This window comes from Musca domestica, unplaced genomic scaffold (genome assembly GCF_030504385.1).
Source record: "Musca domestica strain aabys unplaced genomic scaffold, Musca_domestica.polishedcontigs.V.1.1 2, whole genome shotgun sequence".
Classification (NCBI taxonomy): Eukaryota; Metazoa; Arthropoda; class Insecta; order Diptera; family Muscidae; genus Musca; species Musca domestica.
Window position 1 is genome coordinate 41,361,139 of NW_026712249.1, and position 13,664 is coordinate 41,374,802.

General features: G+C 35.4%; 1 protein-coding gene across 2 annotated transcripts in view; it reads left to right on the plus strand.

Moving 5' to 3' along the window:
* LOC101889562 (furin-like protease 2) overlaps positions 1-13,664 on the plus strand; it is a 472,277-nt gene that overhangs the window by 379,683 nt on the left and 78,930 nt on the right. For both annotated transcript variants that reach the window (XM_059122172.1, XM_059122173.1), the window contains exon 5: positions 10,092-10,226. In XM_059122172.1, the coding sequence (XP_058978155.1) occupies positions 10,092-10,226 (135 nt within the window). The remainder of the gene's footprint in view (positions 1-10,091; positions 10,227-13,664) is intronic.

Below are 13,664 nucleotides of genomic sequence, written 5' to 3' on the forward strand. Positions count from 1 at the left end.
GATATTTATGGAAGCTATTTCGAGTAGAACCGATCTCGATTAAATTTGGCACAGGCATTTCTTAGCTTTTCTAATGTCTGCCATCATATTACGAATGTGAGGGACTTAAACACCAAATCGGAAGCGACATACACAGGGTGAGATAAAAAAACTGCAACAAAGGCCAACACCACATTTTTTTAAATTTTATTGAATGAAATCAAAAATTGTCTGAAATAGCATCAAATTTTAGAATAAGTGTTGATTTGTACGATTTGGTCACCTTTGGCACGAATTATGGCCTTCAAACGGCCAATGAAATCGTCACACGCTGCTCGAATGTTGCTCTGCGGTATTTTGGCCCATTGCCGGCGAAGCGCTTGCTTGAGGTGATTTGGTATTTTTTAGGGCCAACCTTGCTTTCCAAAATACTCCCGGCACAATAGTCCGGAGCTATTCGGAGATTTTGGTGGCCATTGTGCGTTGCAAATGAAGCGAGGAACCTCATTTTGTAACCATTCTTGTGTGGCGCGTGCTGAGTGCGATGGTGCTGGGTCCTGTTGGAATGTCCAAGGTCTGTGGCCAAAATGTTTGCGTGCCCTAGGCTTTAATACACCCTCCAGAATATTTTCGCCATAATATTCGGCATTTATTCTGATGCCACGGTCGATCAATACGAACGGAGAGCGACCATCGGCTGCTATGGCGGCCCACACCATCATCATGGCGGCGCTTGAGTTCTGGTGGCCAACCGAAGGTGCACATTTTCAGCTGACGTCTTTGGCGAGTAAAAACGACAATTTTGTTTGTTTACAAACTGCTGAACGACGAATGTTTTGTCATCGGAGGAAACCAAATTCGGCAGTTCACCACCTTCGGCCCAGCGAAGCAATTCTTTATCTCTTTCAGTTGCGGTGTAAGTTCTAGCACTTTCTGGAATTTCAGTGGCTTTACCCCGAGCTCATTTTTCAATATTTGTCAAATGGAATATTACTATATGTTCAGCTAACGAGTCATTTTTCGGCCACTGCGACGCGGGTTTCTGCCGATGTTGCTGTTTTCTTCCGTCCACTTCCTTAACGTCGGGCTACGCTACCAGTATCACGGTAACGAGCAATGTTACTAGACACAAAAGATTTATTCATATTTGAATGCTGGAGTGCTCTAACGATAGTCATTTGTGGTTTTCCAGCCAAATATAAAGAAATCACACCTACCATGCTTGAATTCCATCACGAAAATCTTTTTTTCTGGAAAATTCTCATCCAAATAATTTTGTACATTCGTAAATAATATAATGAGCTGTCACTGGAGTAATTTTAACAACTGTCGGATGAGTAGCTTAGAAATGGCAGTAGTTTGAAGTTGGTTGCAGTTTTTTCATTTCACCCTGTAACTGTCTTACTACTTTATATAAAGGACGTTGCAATTTTTATAACTTCATATATTCAATGAAAACCAAACATATACTCCCACATATCGAATTTCGGATTTCAAGCTATACCGTTCATTTAATAAAATTTAAAAATGTTCGGTCCATTTTTTCTAACATTTTCCAAAATTTAGTTTTAATTTTTTATACAATGCCAGTAAAATATCGTTTGTTGGCTTTAATTATGGTCAGTTTTAGAATGAGGCCTCTCTACAAACCTTAAATGATCTCCGTGCAAAATTTAAGACCTCCCTTGCTAATTACAACGTGAAAGCGCTTAATGTTTTGGGGACATTTTGTACTCTAAATTGCGAATCAAATATCAAAAACCCATCCCCATATTAACTTCAGTATCCCCAACTCTTCAGAATAAACCTTCAAAAATTTGTATATCCCTTTTCTTCACACTTCTTACAATTCAGCATAATTTCTCTTGTCTCCATATGCATTTTGTCCACAACATATGTTTATTTGTTTGTTGCTACTCATATCTTTGTATCCTTATGATACCGAAGGATATCGTATATGTAACCATAGAAAACATAAGTTCCAAGTGTATGCGGTTTTGGTTACAGAAAACTTGTATTTGTGTGGTATTTAAATGGAATTTTCGGGTTTTGTATCCATAACAGGTATGAAAAATGTTTAACAACATGGTCTAACTATCTCAAGTTGTCAACAAGAGTATTAAAACTTGTCATTAAATTATGTGCATCGAGTGGGGGAAAGAGGGGAGAGAGATAGACATAGAGCAGTTGTTTGAATAATAAATTCATGTCATGACAACCACTTGAGTCAATATTTCTTGTTAATAAACAGTGTGCATATGTATGTGTTTGTTGGCATTTGCATCTGCATTATATTAGAACAGTTGCAAATAATGATGAACATATACACATGTTTATCACAATGTTATCCATTGAAATGCGTGTATTATTGATCATTAAAATGAAGACAAGCTAAAATAATTTAAAACGACTAGTTATCTCTCAACTTTAAATATATTATTACCAGAAGTTTCTTATATCCTGAAATTGATTTGAGTTAAGTAAAACGGCAATGAAATGGAACCAATGCAAACTTAATGTGGATCTCTGATAGCTTTTGATATCATACCACCATATCATTTTATATGACTCAAACGTGTTTCATCGAAATAACGGTGTAAGGCTCTATATCGCTTTGAACAAAAAGTCGATTCAAGACATTTGGAGTCCGGCGAAACATATTTGTTTGTCTCTCTGATATGTTTGGTAATGCTAAAAGGTAGAACCCAATTTTATCTGATCTTGGTATATATTTTTGCCCAATTTCGGTCGAAGTTAAAACACATTTTTCCAAGTCTTAGGGCTTATTCCTTGTAAAACTCCCAGGCAAAATGGGATTATAAAGTCAACTCCTTCTGGTATTTCCCATAAAGATTGACACTTAGGCCAGATTCAATAATGGACGAGATTTTGGTCAACCCCATAAGTTGTAACCTTATAAAATTTGAATTTAATATACATATTTTCCAACTGTCCTTTGTCCATTTTTTTGTACCTTCGCCATTAACGGTTAAAATATCTCTAAAACGATCTTCTAACTCAGCATGTCGTAAAACTGCTGTGTCATGCTGAAATGGAATATACAGTTCACTCTTACTGGTTCTTACTTATTCATGTTTTTGAAGCACTCCATTATGTTTTTTTTTAAAGAACTAGGTATAGTTAATAAAAAAATGAACGGCTGTCCACAAAAAGTATATTTTTTCATCGTCTTAGAATTGTGCATTTTTTAAAAACATTTTTCAACGGGTCAAGAATCGTAAATTTTGGTAGCATTATTTTACCGGTTTGTCTGTCTAAGAACCTTGGGTTTTATTCATTTTTTTTCTTGCTTAAGAATCGTGGAATTTTTCGAATAGTTTTCAATGACTTCTGGAAATATATTTTTTCTGAAAATAATTTTCAAAGTCTCCCTGTCCAAGAATTGTGTTTGGGTTGATTGACTTTTTCAAAGGTATTGCAGTATTCTGCTTCTCCGGGGATATGATTCTCTTTTCTGTTTCCAAAAAAGTGAAACAGGGACCTTCCTACCTTGAAGCTTCAGTTTTCCTTTTGATTATCTTGAGCTTACACCTTTGCGCCTCGGAAAATCTCTGTTTGCTCGTTGTGTGCTTCGAAATGCTCAAAATTTAGTTTAACTCCTTATACACTAGATGTAGAGTCCGAGCCAGAGTTGTCACCTGGCTCTGAAGGTTCAGTTAAACTTAAGATTCCTTAAGATTCAGTCTCCCCACATTTGCCCGAAGGCTGGGTGCTTGTGGTTTTTCCTCCTGATACCAATATACCCTCATCTTCAGAAGGTTGCTGACGATCGCTGGATAAAGACGGGGCGAGACTTATAGTAAGATCAGCGATACCCACCGGTACTGGGTCATTTAGGCTCTGCTCTGTAGCTATATTTACTTTATTTTCTCCCTCCATACTTCTTTTTTATATCCCCAGCCATATGGGTAGAGAGGTTAATACGGCCAAAACGTGCCCAGTCGAAATACCGGTTTTAGACACTAGGACTCTTTGTTCCAAATCCGTTTCAGGACATTTGGAGTCAATTTAGCGATGTCCGTCCATCCGCCCGTCTGTCTGGCTGGCCCGTCTTACTGCACAGATAGAGAAAGGATAATCCGATTTTGCTCCAACTTTGTCAGGTGCGAAAATGAACAGTATCGGTCCACTCCATCATGTACCTCCCCCACAAAGGGTCAAAATTTTTAATAATTATAACTCTTATAAAATGTGATGTAAGACCCGATTGTCTTAAAATTCTATAAATATAATTTTCATTAACCCAAGGTCTGGTGTAAATATGGAATGTATTGACCACTCCTTCTAGTACCCCCCCCCCCCCACAAAGGGTTCAATTTTCGAATATCCATGAAGCTCATAAAATGCGAAATTAATAACCGATTCCATTCAGACTTGGAACATCTCAATATTGCCATCAACACAAGATTTGTTATAATGCTGGTAGACATCAGCTCATTCCTTCTGGCGCCTCCCCAAAAAGGGTCAAATTTTTGAATAACCCAAACGATCATAAAATCCGAAATAAGCATCTGCTTTCACACATCCGATTATTTCTACTAACACAGTATCTGCTGTGAAGATGGGGTATATCGGCCCACTTATTCTGGTACCTACCCTCAAAATTTGAAATATCCATGAAACTCATAAAACCTTAAATTAACATCCGATTCCATTCCAATTTTCTCTTCAAATTGCACACATACAAACATTTTTGCTATCACAAGATATGTTTTGAATATGATATATATCTACGAACCCCTTCTGTTACCTCACCCACAAAGAGTCACAATTTTCAACCAGAAGCCTGAGAAGAATGTGGAATTTGTGATTTTGCATAAAATTGGATATAAAGGTTCGAATTTCTTGAAATTTTGCCCATACCAACATATATTTAACCAGGAAGAACTTTAACAAATATTTCAAACAAGTTCGTAGTTTTTGTTCAGGAAGGACTGCAAATAATATATTTTTAAAAAGTAAACGATTTTTGTCCGAAAAAAATGTTTTTCAAAATTTTCCCGGACAACACATATAAAAATTCTGAGGCCATATTGAAGATCTCCTGGATTGTGAATGTTTTCTAAGAATTACGGTATACCTATTCAGATTTTTTCAATGCCAGAAAATGCCAATTTTTTTAGAATATACCTCAAATGACTTCCAGCAGAACAGTGGATTTTATAGAAATTTTTAAGGACCCTATAATAAAAAATCTTGAGTATGATGATGTTATACAATAACTTTTTGCCCAAAAAATTGCGGACTTATGATTAAAAATACGTTTTTGAGATCTTTTGTAGGTTTTACATACTATGTACATATAAACAGTCGGCGAGATGCTTAGTGTGTATATTTGCCGTAAAGGCGCCATGCAACTCTCGGACTTCGTCTAGTTATTTTACATTTTCTTAGGATTAAGAATTACTTTCAAATTCACTCAGCCAAAATATTTCACGACTTGCAATTAACACTCGCCCTGTTCATATTTCTAATTAGTGTCTATGCGCATTAATTTAATTCACCCGTGGGCTAAGTGAATTCACGCCATACCGGCCCCAATTCAAAGGCCTTTGAACTCTTTTACATTTTTCTTCATTTCCATGAAAAATCCATATCATTCCGTAATTATGCCTGCCCATCCGTGGGTCATTAAAATCTTGACACATTAAGTCCATAAGCCTTCATTAAATTGCTGATGTCTGATGACACTTTTGATTAACATAATTATGTCAATTACATCTTTTGACACCAAAGTTTCCAGCAGAATAATCCAATCATGACTCGCTCTTAATATTCCGACTCAGACCCAAGAGACTTTACTTAGTTATTCACAAGAAAATCTCAAGAAAAATCATTTAAAAAAAAATACAAAAAAATATATTCCTTCCCTTAGTCTGTCAATCCTTTTCTGTTCCAGTTATTTTTATTTTTGTCTTCTCATTTTTGCTGTTTTTTCATGTTTATCAGTTGTATGTGTCCATCCAGTGAGGCGGGAATGAAAAAACCCCTCACTCACTGGAATGTTTAAAAAAAGACGAAAACAAATCTTAATTAGCCAAAGAACACAGCCAAAGGAAATGACGGAAATAACCTAAAAAACCCAAAAAAACACAACCAAATGCAAGCCGGAAACTGACTTGCAAGCGAGAAAAACAAACCAAATAAAGACATCGCAGACATCTTTTAAATAATAAATTATACATGAAATTTTATTTTTATCCCAAATATGGATTCTGCCACAGCAGTCACTGTGACTGTGGCTGTGGGTTTGTCGTCTCCTTTGTGTCCTAGTTTACATTTGGCTTCAGTGTAAAAGTAATTAAAAACATATTAGCCAAAGAAAACACCAAAATGAAATAAACCAACCGAACAGCAGAAAAAAATGGTACACAAGTTTGCCAACTCTCGCTCAAAAGCAAACTGAATGCCACTAACTAACATCACCAACCACCAACGGAAACGGAAATGTACGGAACAAGTAGAAACCACAACAACAAGGACAAAAACTACCAAAAAAAGTGAAAAGCAAGAAACAACTAACACAAAGTAAAATTGAGGTTACAAACAATTTGTAGAACAAATTAGTTATATAAATGTCAAAGAAACCCGGGTTGAGGTTCAGCAATTTAAACAATAAAATTCTTCAGGGCTCTCATGGCTACAAACTTCTGCGAAAGACAATTGCGTTGTGTGGAAATCAAAACTAAAAAATAATGAAAATAAATAAATAAAAAATATCTTAACATTCCTTTAAAAAAAGATTACCTTTAAAGTAACAAACTTTCTAAATATCCCACACAATTAGATTTTTGAAAAAGGGATCTCCATTTTGATAGGAATATTTAAAACCCTTAATTATATTATAATAAAATAAAGAAATTTAGTTACCCATTGTTCATTCGAAATATTAAATTTAAACGAAATCGGTTTAAAATCCTAAACAATTGTAGAATCGGTATTGACAATAAATTTTTGGTTTAATGACTCTGGTAATTAGTTGTGTATTTTGAGGCTTTTATTTTAAATTAAAATCTTTGTTAAGAAGATCTTTAGACTGTCTTTTGTCCTAGAATAATGTCCACCGGGGCTTTTTAACAAGTCCCCTATCTTCAGAAGTCTTAAGAGGTTCTTCACTCCTTGGAAGTTCCTTAGAAGGTCATTTCTCTTTGAAAGTCTTCCGTATATGGAGGTCTCTTGGAAGGACCTCTATTTATAAAATCAACCAAACCAACTACAGCCCTCAAAAAAAAAAAAAAAAAAAAAAAAAAAAAAAAAAAAAACATTATAATGTTTACTATATTCTTCTGTTCAGAGGCGAAAAGGCTTCTCTCTTCGAAATATCTATATACTCTTTTTTTCTCCTCTCTTCAGAAGGACTTTAGACTGTCTTCTTTTTTCGAAGTCGATTCGAATGTATACTATATTCAGAAGACCTTTAGGATAACTTATCTCTTCGTTTAGATATTTTACTAAAAAGTCTTCTCTTCAGAATCGAAGAGATATTCTCTCTTCAAAATATCTATACAAGCTTTTTTCTTCTCCCTTCAGTAGGGCATTAGACGGTTTCTTTTTCGAAGACAATTACAATGTCTACTATATTAAGAAGACCTTTAGGAGATCTTTCCCGACGGAACACCTTTCAGGACAAGATCTTACTTCTGTGAAAGTTCATTGACCACATTTCAATCGGTCTTCTCTCTCATGATGCATTTGAAAAGTAGTCTCCCTTCGAAAAAGGCATAAGATTTTTTCCCATCGAAGACCTTTATTGAGGTCTTCTTTCTCTCGAGGAAATCTCTCCGCGGAAGTCTTTTTTCTCTCCGCATTTCGATTTTTTTACGATAGATAGTTTTTTGGCATGAATCTGTTTTAAGAATTTAGGGAATATCTTTTTACGAGTCTCCTCCCTAGAAGGATTCTTTCTTCGGAACACCATTGGTCTTTTGATCTTTTTACAACCTTTCAAACGGTCTTCTCTTTTAGAAAGGCATTTGAAAAATAGTCTATTTTCGAAAAAAGGCATACGATCTTTTTTCCATTGTAAGACCTTCCTGAGGTCTTTTTTCTCTTGAGAAAATCTTCTCTCTGCGGAAGTCCTTTTTCCCTCCGCACTTCAAACGGTCCTCTCCCTTTGGAAGATTTTTAGTAGTTCTTCTCTCTTCGATTTTTTTCACGATGGACATTCTTTGACGTTATTTTCTTTTAAGAATTTAGGGAATATCTTTTTACGGGTTTCTGAAAAAAAGAAGTCTCCTCTTTGGAAAGTTTCTTTCTTCGAAACACCATAAAAACTTCTAGGTAACACCTTGTGAATTGTAGAAGTTCTTAAAAATCATTTTGTCCAAGAAAGGCCTTGAGGCCTACACTGGAACTTGAGTAGAGATTCGATTTACTCGATTCTACTAACGAGTGAAAAATACTCGTTCGCGAGACTACCTGAAGAGTACAAAAAGCAGCATAGATAATAATATTTTTGATATATTTTTTCTACAAGCAGGAGTACTTCCGGTCAAGTCCAAGCAATTGTCCTCTAATCGAATTCGTGCGAGCATTTCCGAGCTATAACCTTAAGCTCTAACGTCCCCACTAAACATCTAGAAAATTAACTATCCACAGAAAATCTTTAGCTATAAAATCACTTGAGATGGTATTTTGAAGGTAGAGTACCTTGGTAAGGTGTTCTGTCAACAGTCTTCAGAAGTTCTTCTGTCTATAGTCTTGAGGAATTCCTACTTTGTAAATTTGTCCACCAAAGTCTTAAGTGCCTGAACCTACTTGTTTTATTGAACTGGCTTTCTCCGCTGTTGGATGTTGAATGGAGGCATATTTTAGTATTGAATTAATTCGGCATTTTGTTGTTTTAATGTGTTCACCTTTAAGTATACAGTTGGTGAACATTTTGTTATCATCCCTATTTCTCCAGTTTCGTATAAATAGGTCCACGTAGGAAAATAAAATTTAATCATCCTTTTTGTTTGTAAATAAAAATTCATCCTGTAACAATTCCGAATAAAAATTAATTTGGCATCAAAAAAAAAAAAAAAAAAAAAAAAAAAACATTTAGTATTGGGATAGTTTCACTTGTTGTTATAAAGAGGGTACATTGGTTGGTGTTTAAACACGTCCTCCTTAAAATAGTAGAACCACGGATGATTTCAACGGAAATCGTGTTAAAAAAATCGAAAAATTAAATTAAATAGCAAATCATATACTCACAAAAGATTTCAACGAACATCAAATTAAAAGAAGTTATAGCAAAAACGAAACTAAAATTAAAATTAATCATACACAATTCCAATAGCATTGCCCACCATTTGCCGCGATGCACCCACACTCGCACGCTCTTTTCGCATGGTTTGTTGTATTATGATAGCCAATTGGGCCAGAGAGAATCTCTACAACAAATATTTCACATATATAAATAAACATAAAAAATTTGATATTGTATTTTTTTACGGATAAAATAGTTTTTATTACAAATACATATGTATAAATGAAAGAAAGTATGTTTAAATAAGTCTCTCACTCATTTAATATTTGTTTTTCTCTTTTTATCCCCTGTCTCTTTACATGTACGCCTGCCATTATTCACATTCAATTTAATTTATTAATGTACAATAAAATCGAATACAAAAACGACAACAACACCAACAATGAACATCATTGGCAATATTACTGCCACATCAACAACTTTTACATCGATGTTATTATGGCTGCCGATATTTTGATACTCCATTCTTTTCACACGAATCCTTGTTGGGCTATACTCACACAACAACAAAAACTATAACAAAACCAACAATGCTGTTGAATTATTTGTTTGTGTCTGGACGACTACTACTGCTGCCACTGCTACCATTTTGTGATTTGAACTCTATTGGAATTTCTCTCCGCCTGTATCTGTGTGTGTGTGCTCTCAATTATTTGTGCTGGCTTCAAACATTGGTCCTTGTGATGAACGAAAAAAACAAACATACAACCATCCCAACCCAACCCAACCCAACTCAACCATCACCAACAACATCAAAATCCAATCACCAAAAATATATATATTTTTGCCATTGCAAAAATGTTTGGCTTCGCCGCTTCGCACAAAACTAAACAAACAGAATGGTGGCGCCAAAGACGGCTTGGATATGAATATTGGACCCGCTTGGCAAAAAGGTTATACGGGCAAGGGTGTTGTCGTCTCCATATTGGACGATGGCATACAGAAGAATCATCCTGACCTTGCACAAAACTATGTAAGTATAAACAATTAGTTTTATTTTCATTTGTTTATTGTTGTTAGAGGAATTTCGAAAAGGGGCGAGAAGATGAAAGAGATGAGGAAGAAAACAAAATAGCTAAATTGAGCAATTAACGCTGAATTTAATTTAGACTTTATGTTGCCAAGAAAAAATATGGAGGGAGAAGAAAAGGGGAGGCATGGAATGGGGTTAATCAAGTGTTTTTGGTTGGAAGAAATTGTTTTGTGGAAAAATAAGTTGTTGTTTAAATTAGCATTGTTAGAGTAAAATTTTCGGAATTTAATTTGAGGGACCAAAGGGAAACCTCTCTTTCGTGCATTCTGGCTACAATGATTTTTATAGTTTTAAAAGGCAATTCGAACCCTTATTTTTGTAGTTAATATATCAATGTGATTATGTTATATTATACCTTGGAAGTTTAAAACGGGTCAAACAAATGTCCACTTTTAGTATTTTTTACATTTTAGGCCTCTGGGCCTCAATTCTTGTTCTATGAAAATGTGAAATAAAAACTTTTTTAAAGGGAAGAAATGTCAAATGAAAAATTTTACAAAGGAAATATTTTTCATTTCATATTTTCATAGAACAAGAATTGAGGCCCAGGTAAAACTGGTAATTATCCTTATCGGAATTACATTTTTTTGCTGGAAAATAGAGTACTATCAAATATACGATATTCTTAATAAGTACGAATTTGTATAAGGTAAGTTTTATGGCGGCAATTCTTTGTTTGCTGGAGAGGGGTAGGGGACTGAACACGGAAAAAATGTTCGTACTGGCAATTTTCTGGCAATTCCTTTTGTGTATTTATGTTTATTCGAAAATATAATTGAAATATGACAGAAAGGACGATGATGAAAAATAAAATTGCTGAAAATAGTTGCCTTGTATAAATGCAGGAGGCAAGCCCAAAAGAGAGCGATACAAGTTTCCGCCAGGGAATTCGCCTAGTATAAATCAAGAGGAAGTTTTCCCTAGGAAGTACCAGCCTTCGGCAATACTAAGGAAGATAAAATAGGTCAACAATTAGCTATGAAAATATATATTTGTCTTATATGAAATAGGTTCACTTCTTTGTATTCAATTATTTCAAGCTTTCGTTAGAAAATTCCATATTTTTCATTTTGGCTTGAAAAAGGTCCTTGCTTTGGAAGAGCAATGTCCATTGGGACATTCATTAAGAGAAAAGCTATTAGGATCCCCATTTAATTTAAAGCAATTGTTCGATGGTTTGGTTGAATGGGGTCCTCTTTTTGGAACGATAGTAGGTTGAAATTGTCGAATATCAACAGACCCCCATTTTCACAGGTAAAACATGCAACATTTCGGTAAGAAAATTGGTTTACTGTGGATTTGTCAAGGGAAAAGGATCACATTTTATTAAAAAACAAGTAAAAAAGCTGTAAGTTCGGCCGGGCCGAACTTTTAATACCCTCCACCATTTGGTACAAATTTGGCAATTTCCAAAAAAATAAATAAATAAAATAAAAAAAAATCCTTTAAAAATTCTGTTAAAATCTTAAAAATACCGAATGTCTATACGACGACGTATAGCTGCATAGGCAACTTTTGTCATAAGTTATTACAACATTTAAATGCGAAACTTGAAGAAAAATTTGTTTATAATGTAGCTAAAATCATCAAAATACCGAATATAGGTGGTACCGTTATATGGGGGCTATACGAAGACGTGGACCTGCACAGACAATTTTCTGGCATGGGCTGAAGTATCCATTACGAACTTCAAATGCGAAATTTAAAACAATCCCGGTAAATAATGTCGCTAAAATCATCAAAATACCGAATATCGGGGGGTACGGTATATGGGGCCTATGCGAAAACGTGGACCTACATGGTCCATTTTCTGTTTTCTGCTGCAGTATTTATTACGAACTTCAAATACCAAATTTGGAACGGTTCCGTTAAATAATGTCGCTAAAATCATCAAAATACCGAATATCGGGGGGTACGGTATATGGGGGCTATACGAAGACGTGGACCTACATGGCCCATTATCTGTTTTCTGCTGCAGTATTTATTACGAACTTCAAATACCAAATTTGGAACTGTTCCGTTAAATAATGTCGCTAAAATCATCAAAATACCGAATATCGGGGGGTACGAAAACGTGGACCTGCACAGATAATTTTCTGTCTTAGGCTGTAGTATCCATTACGAACTTCAAATGCCAAATTTGAAACAAATCATCATAATACCGAATATCGAGAGGTACCGTTATATGGGGGCTATATGAAAACTTGGACCTACATGACCCATTTACGAACTTAACCTGCCTACTGGCAAAATATACATGTGTGCAAAATTTTAGCCTTCTATCTCAATTTGTTCGAAAGATAGCGTGATTACAACAGACAGACAGACAGACGGACAGACAGACAGACAGACACACAGACAGACAGACGGACATGGCTAGATCGTCTTAGAATTTTACGCTGATCAAGAATATATATACTTTGTTGGGTCTGACGTGAGTATTTCGAGGAGTTACAAACGGAATGACAAAATTAATATACCCTCCATAGTATGGTGGAGGGTATAAAAATCGTTCCAATAGAATCCACATTCTGTTCGGGGAAAAGGTCCATATTTGGGAAAAAACATAGGTCAAAGTTTTTCTATGAAAACCATTGTAATAGGATTCACGATTTGGTATGAACAAAGGTTTGCCTGTTGGAATAAACACAGGTACTCGTTTGTCTTGAGAAAAGGGCCAAATTTTCGTAAAAAAATAGTCCCACTGGGATCAACATTTTGTTCAGAGAAAAAGCCCTTGTTTTTTACGTACGTTTTGAAATAAGAGCAGATCCAAGTTTTATTACGAGAAAGGGGGCGTTGATTAGTAAACATAGGTCTATATAATATAGGATCAAAGTTTGCTAATACAGAGTGAGATAAAAAAACTGCAACAAAGTCAAACGCCATAATTTTTACAGTTTTTTTTTTTTAATTTTATTGAATGAAAGCGAAAAATGTCGGAAATAGCATAGAGGCAATAATTCGCCTTTGGCACGAATTATTGCCTCTAAACGTCCAATGAAACAGGCTGCCCGAATGTTGTTCTGCAGTATTTTGCCCATTCCCGGCGAAGCGTTTGCTTAAAGTGATCGACACTTTGGTATTTTTAATGCAAACCTTGCGTTCCAAAATACTCCATACACAATAGTCTAACGGATTGGTATCCGCTGGAAAAGAAGCGAGGAGCCTCATTTTGTAACCATTCTTGGGTGGCTCGTGCTTAGTGCGATGGTGCTGAGCCTTTTTGGAATGTCCAAGGTCTGCGGCCAAAATTTTTGCGTGCCCTAGGCTTTAATACACCCTCCAGAATATTTTCGCTATAATTAATTAATTAATACGAATGGAGAGCGACCATCGGCCCACACCATCTCCATGGCCTGCGCTTGAGTTCTGGTG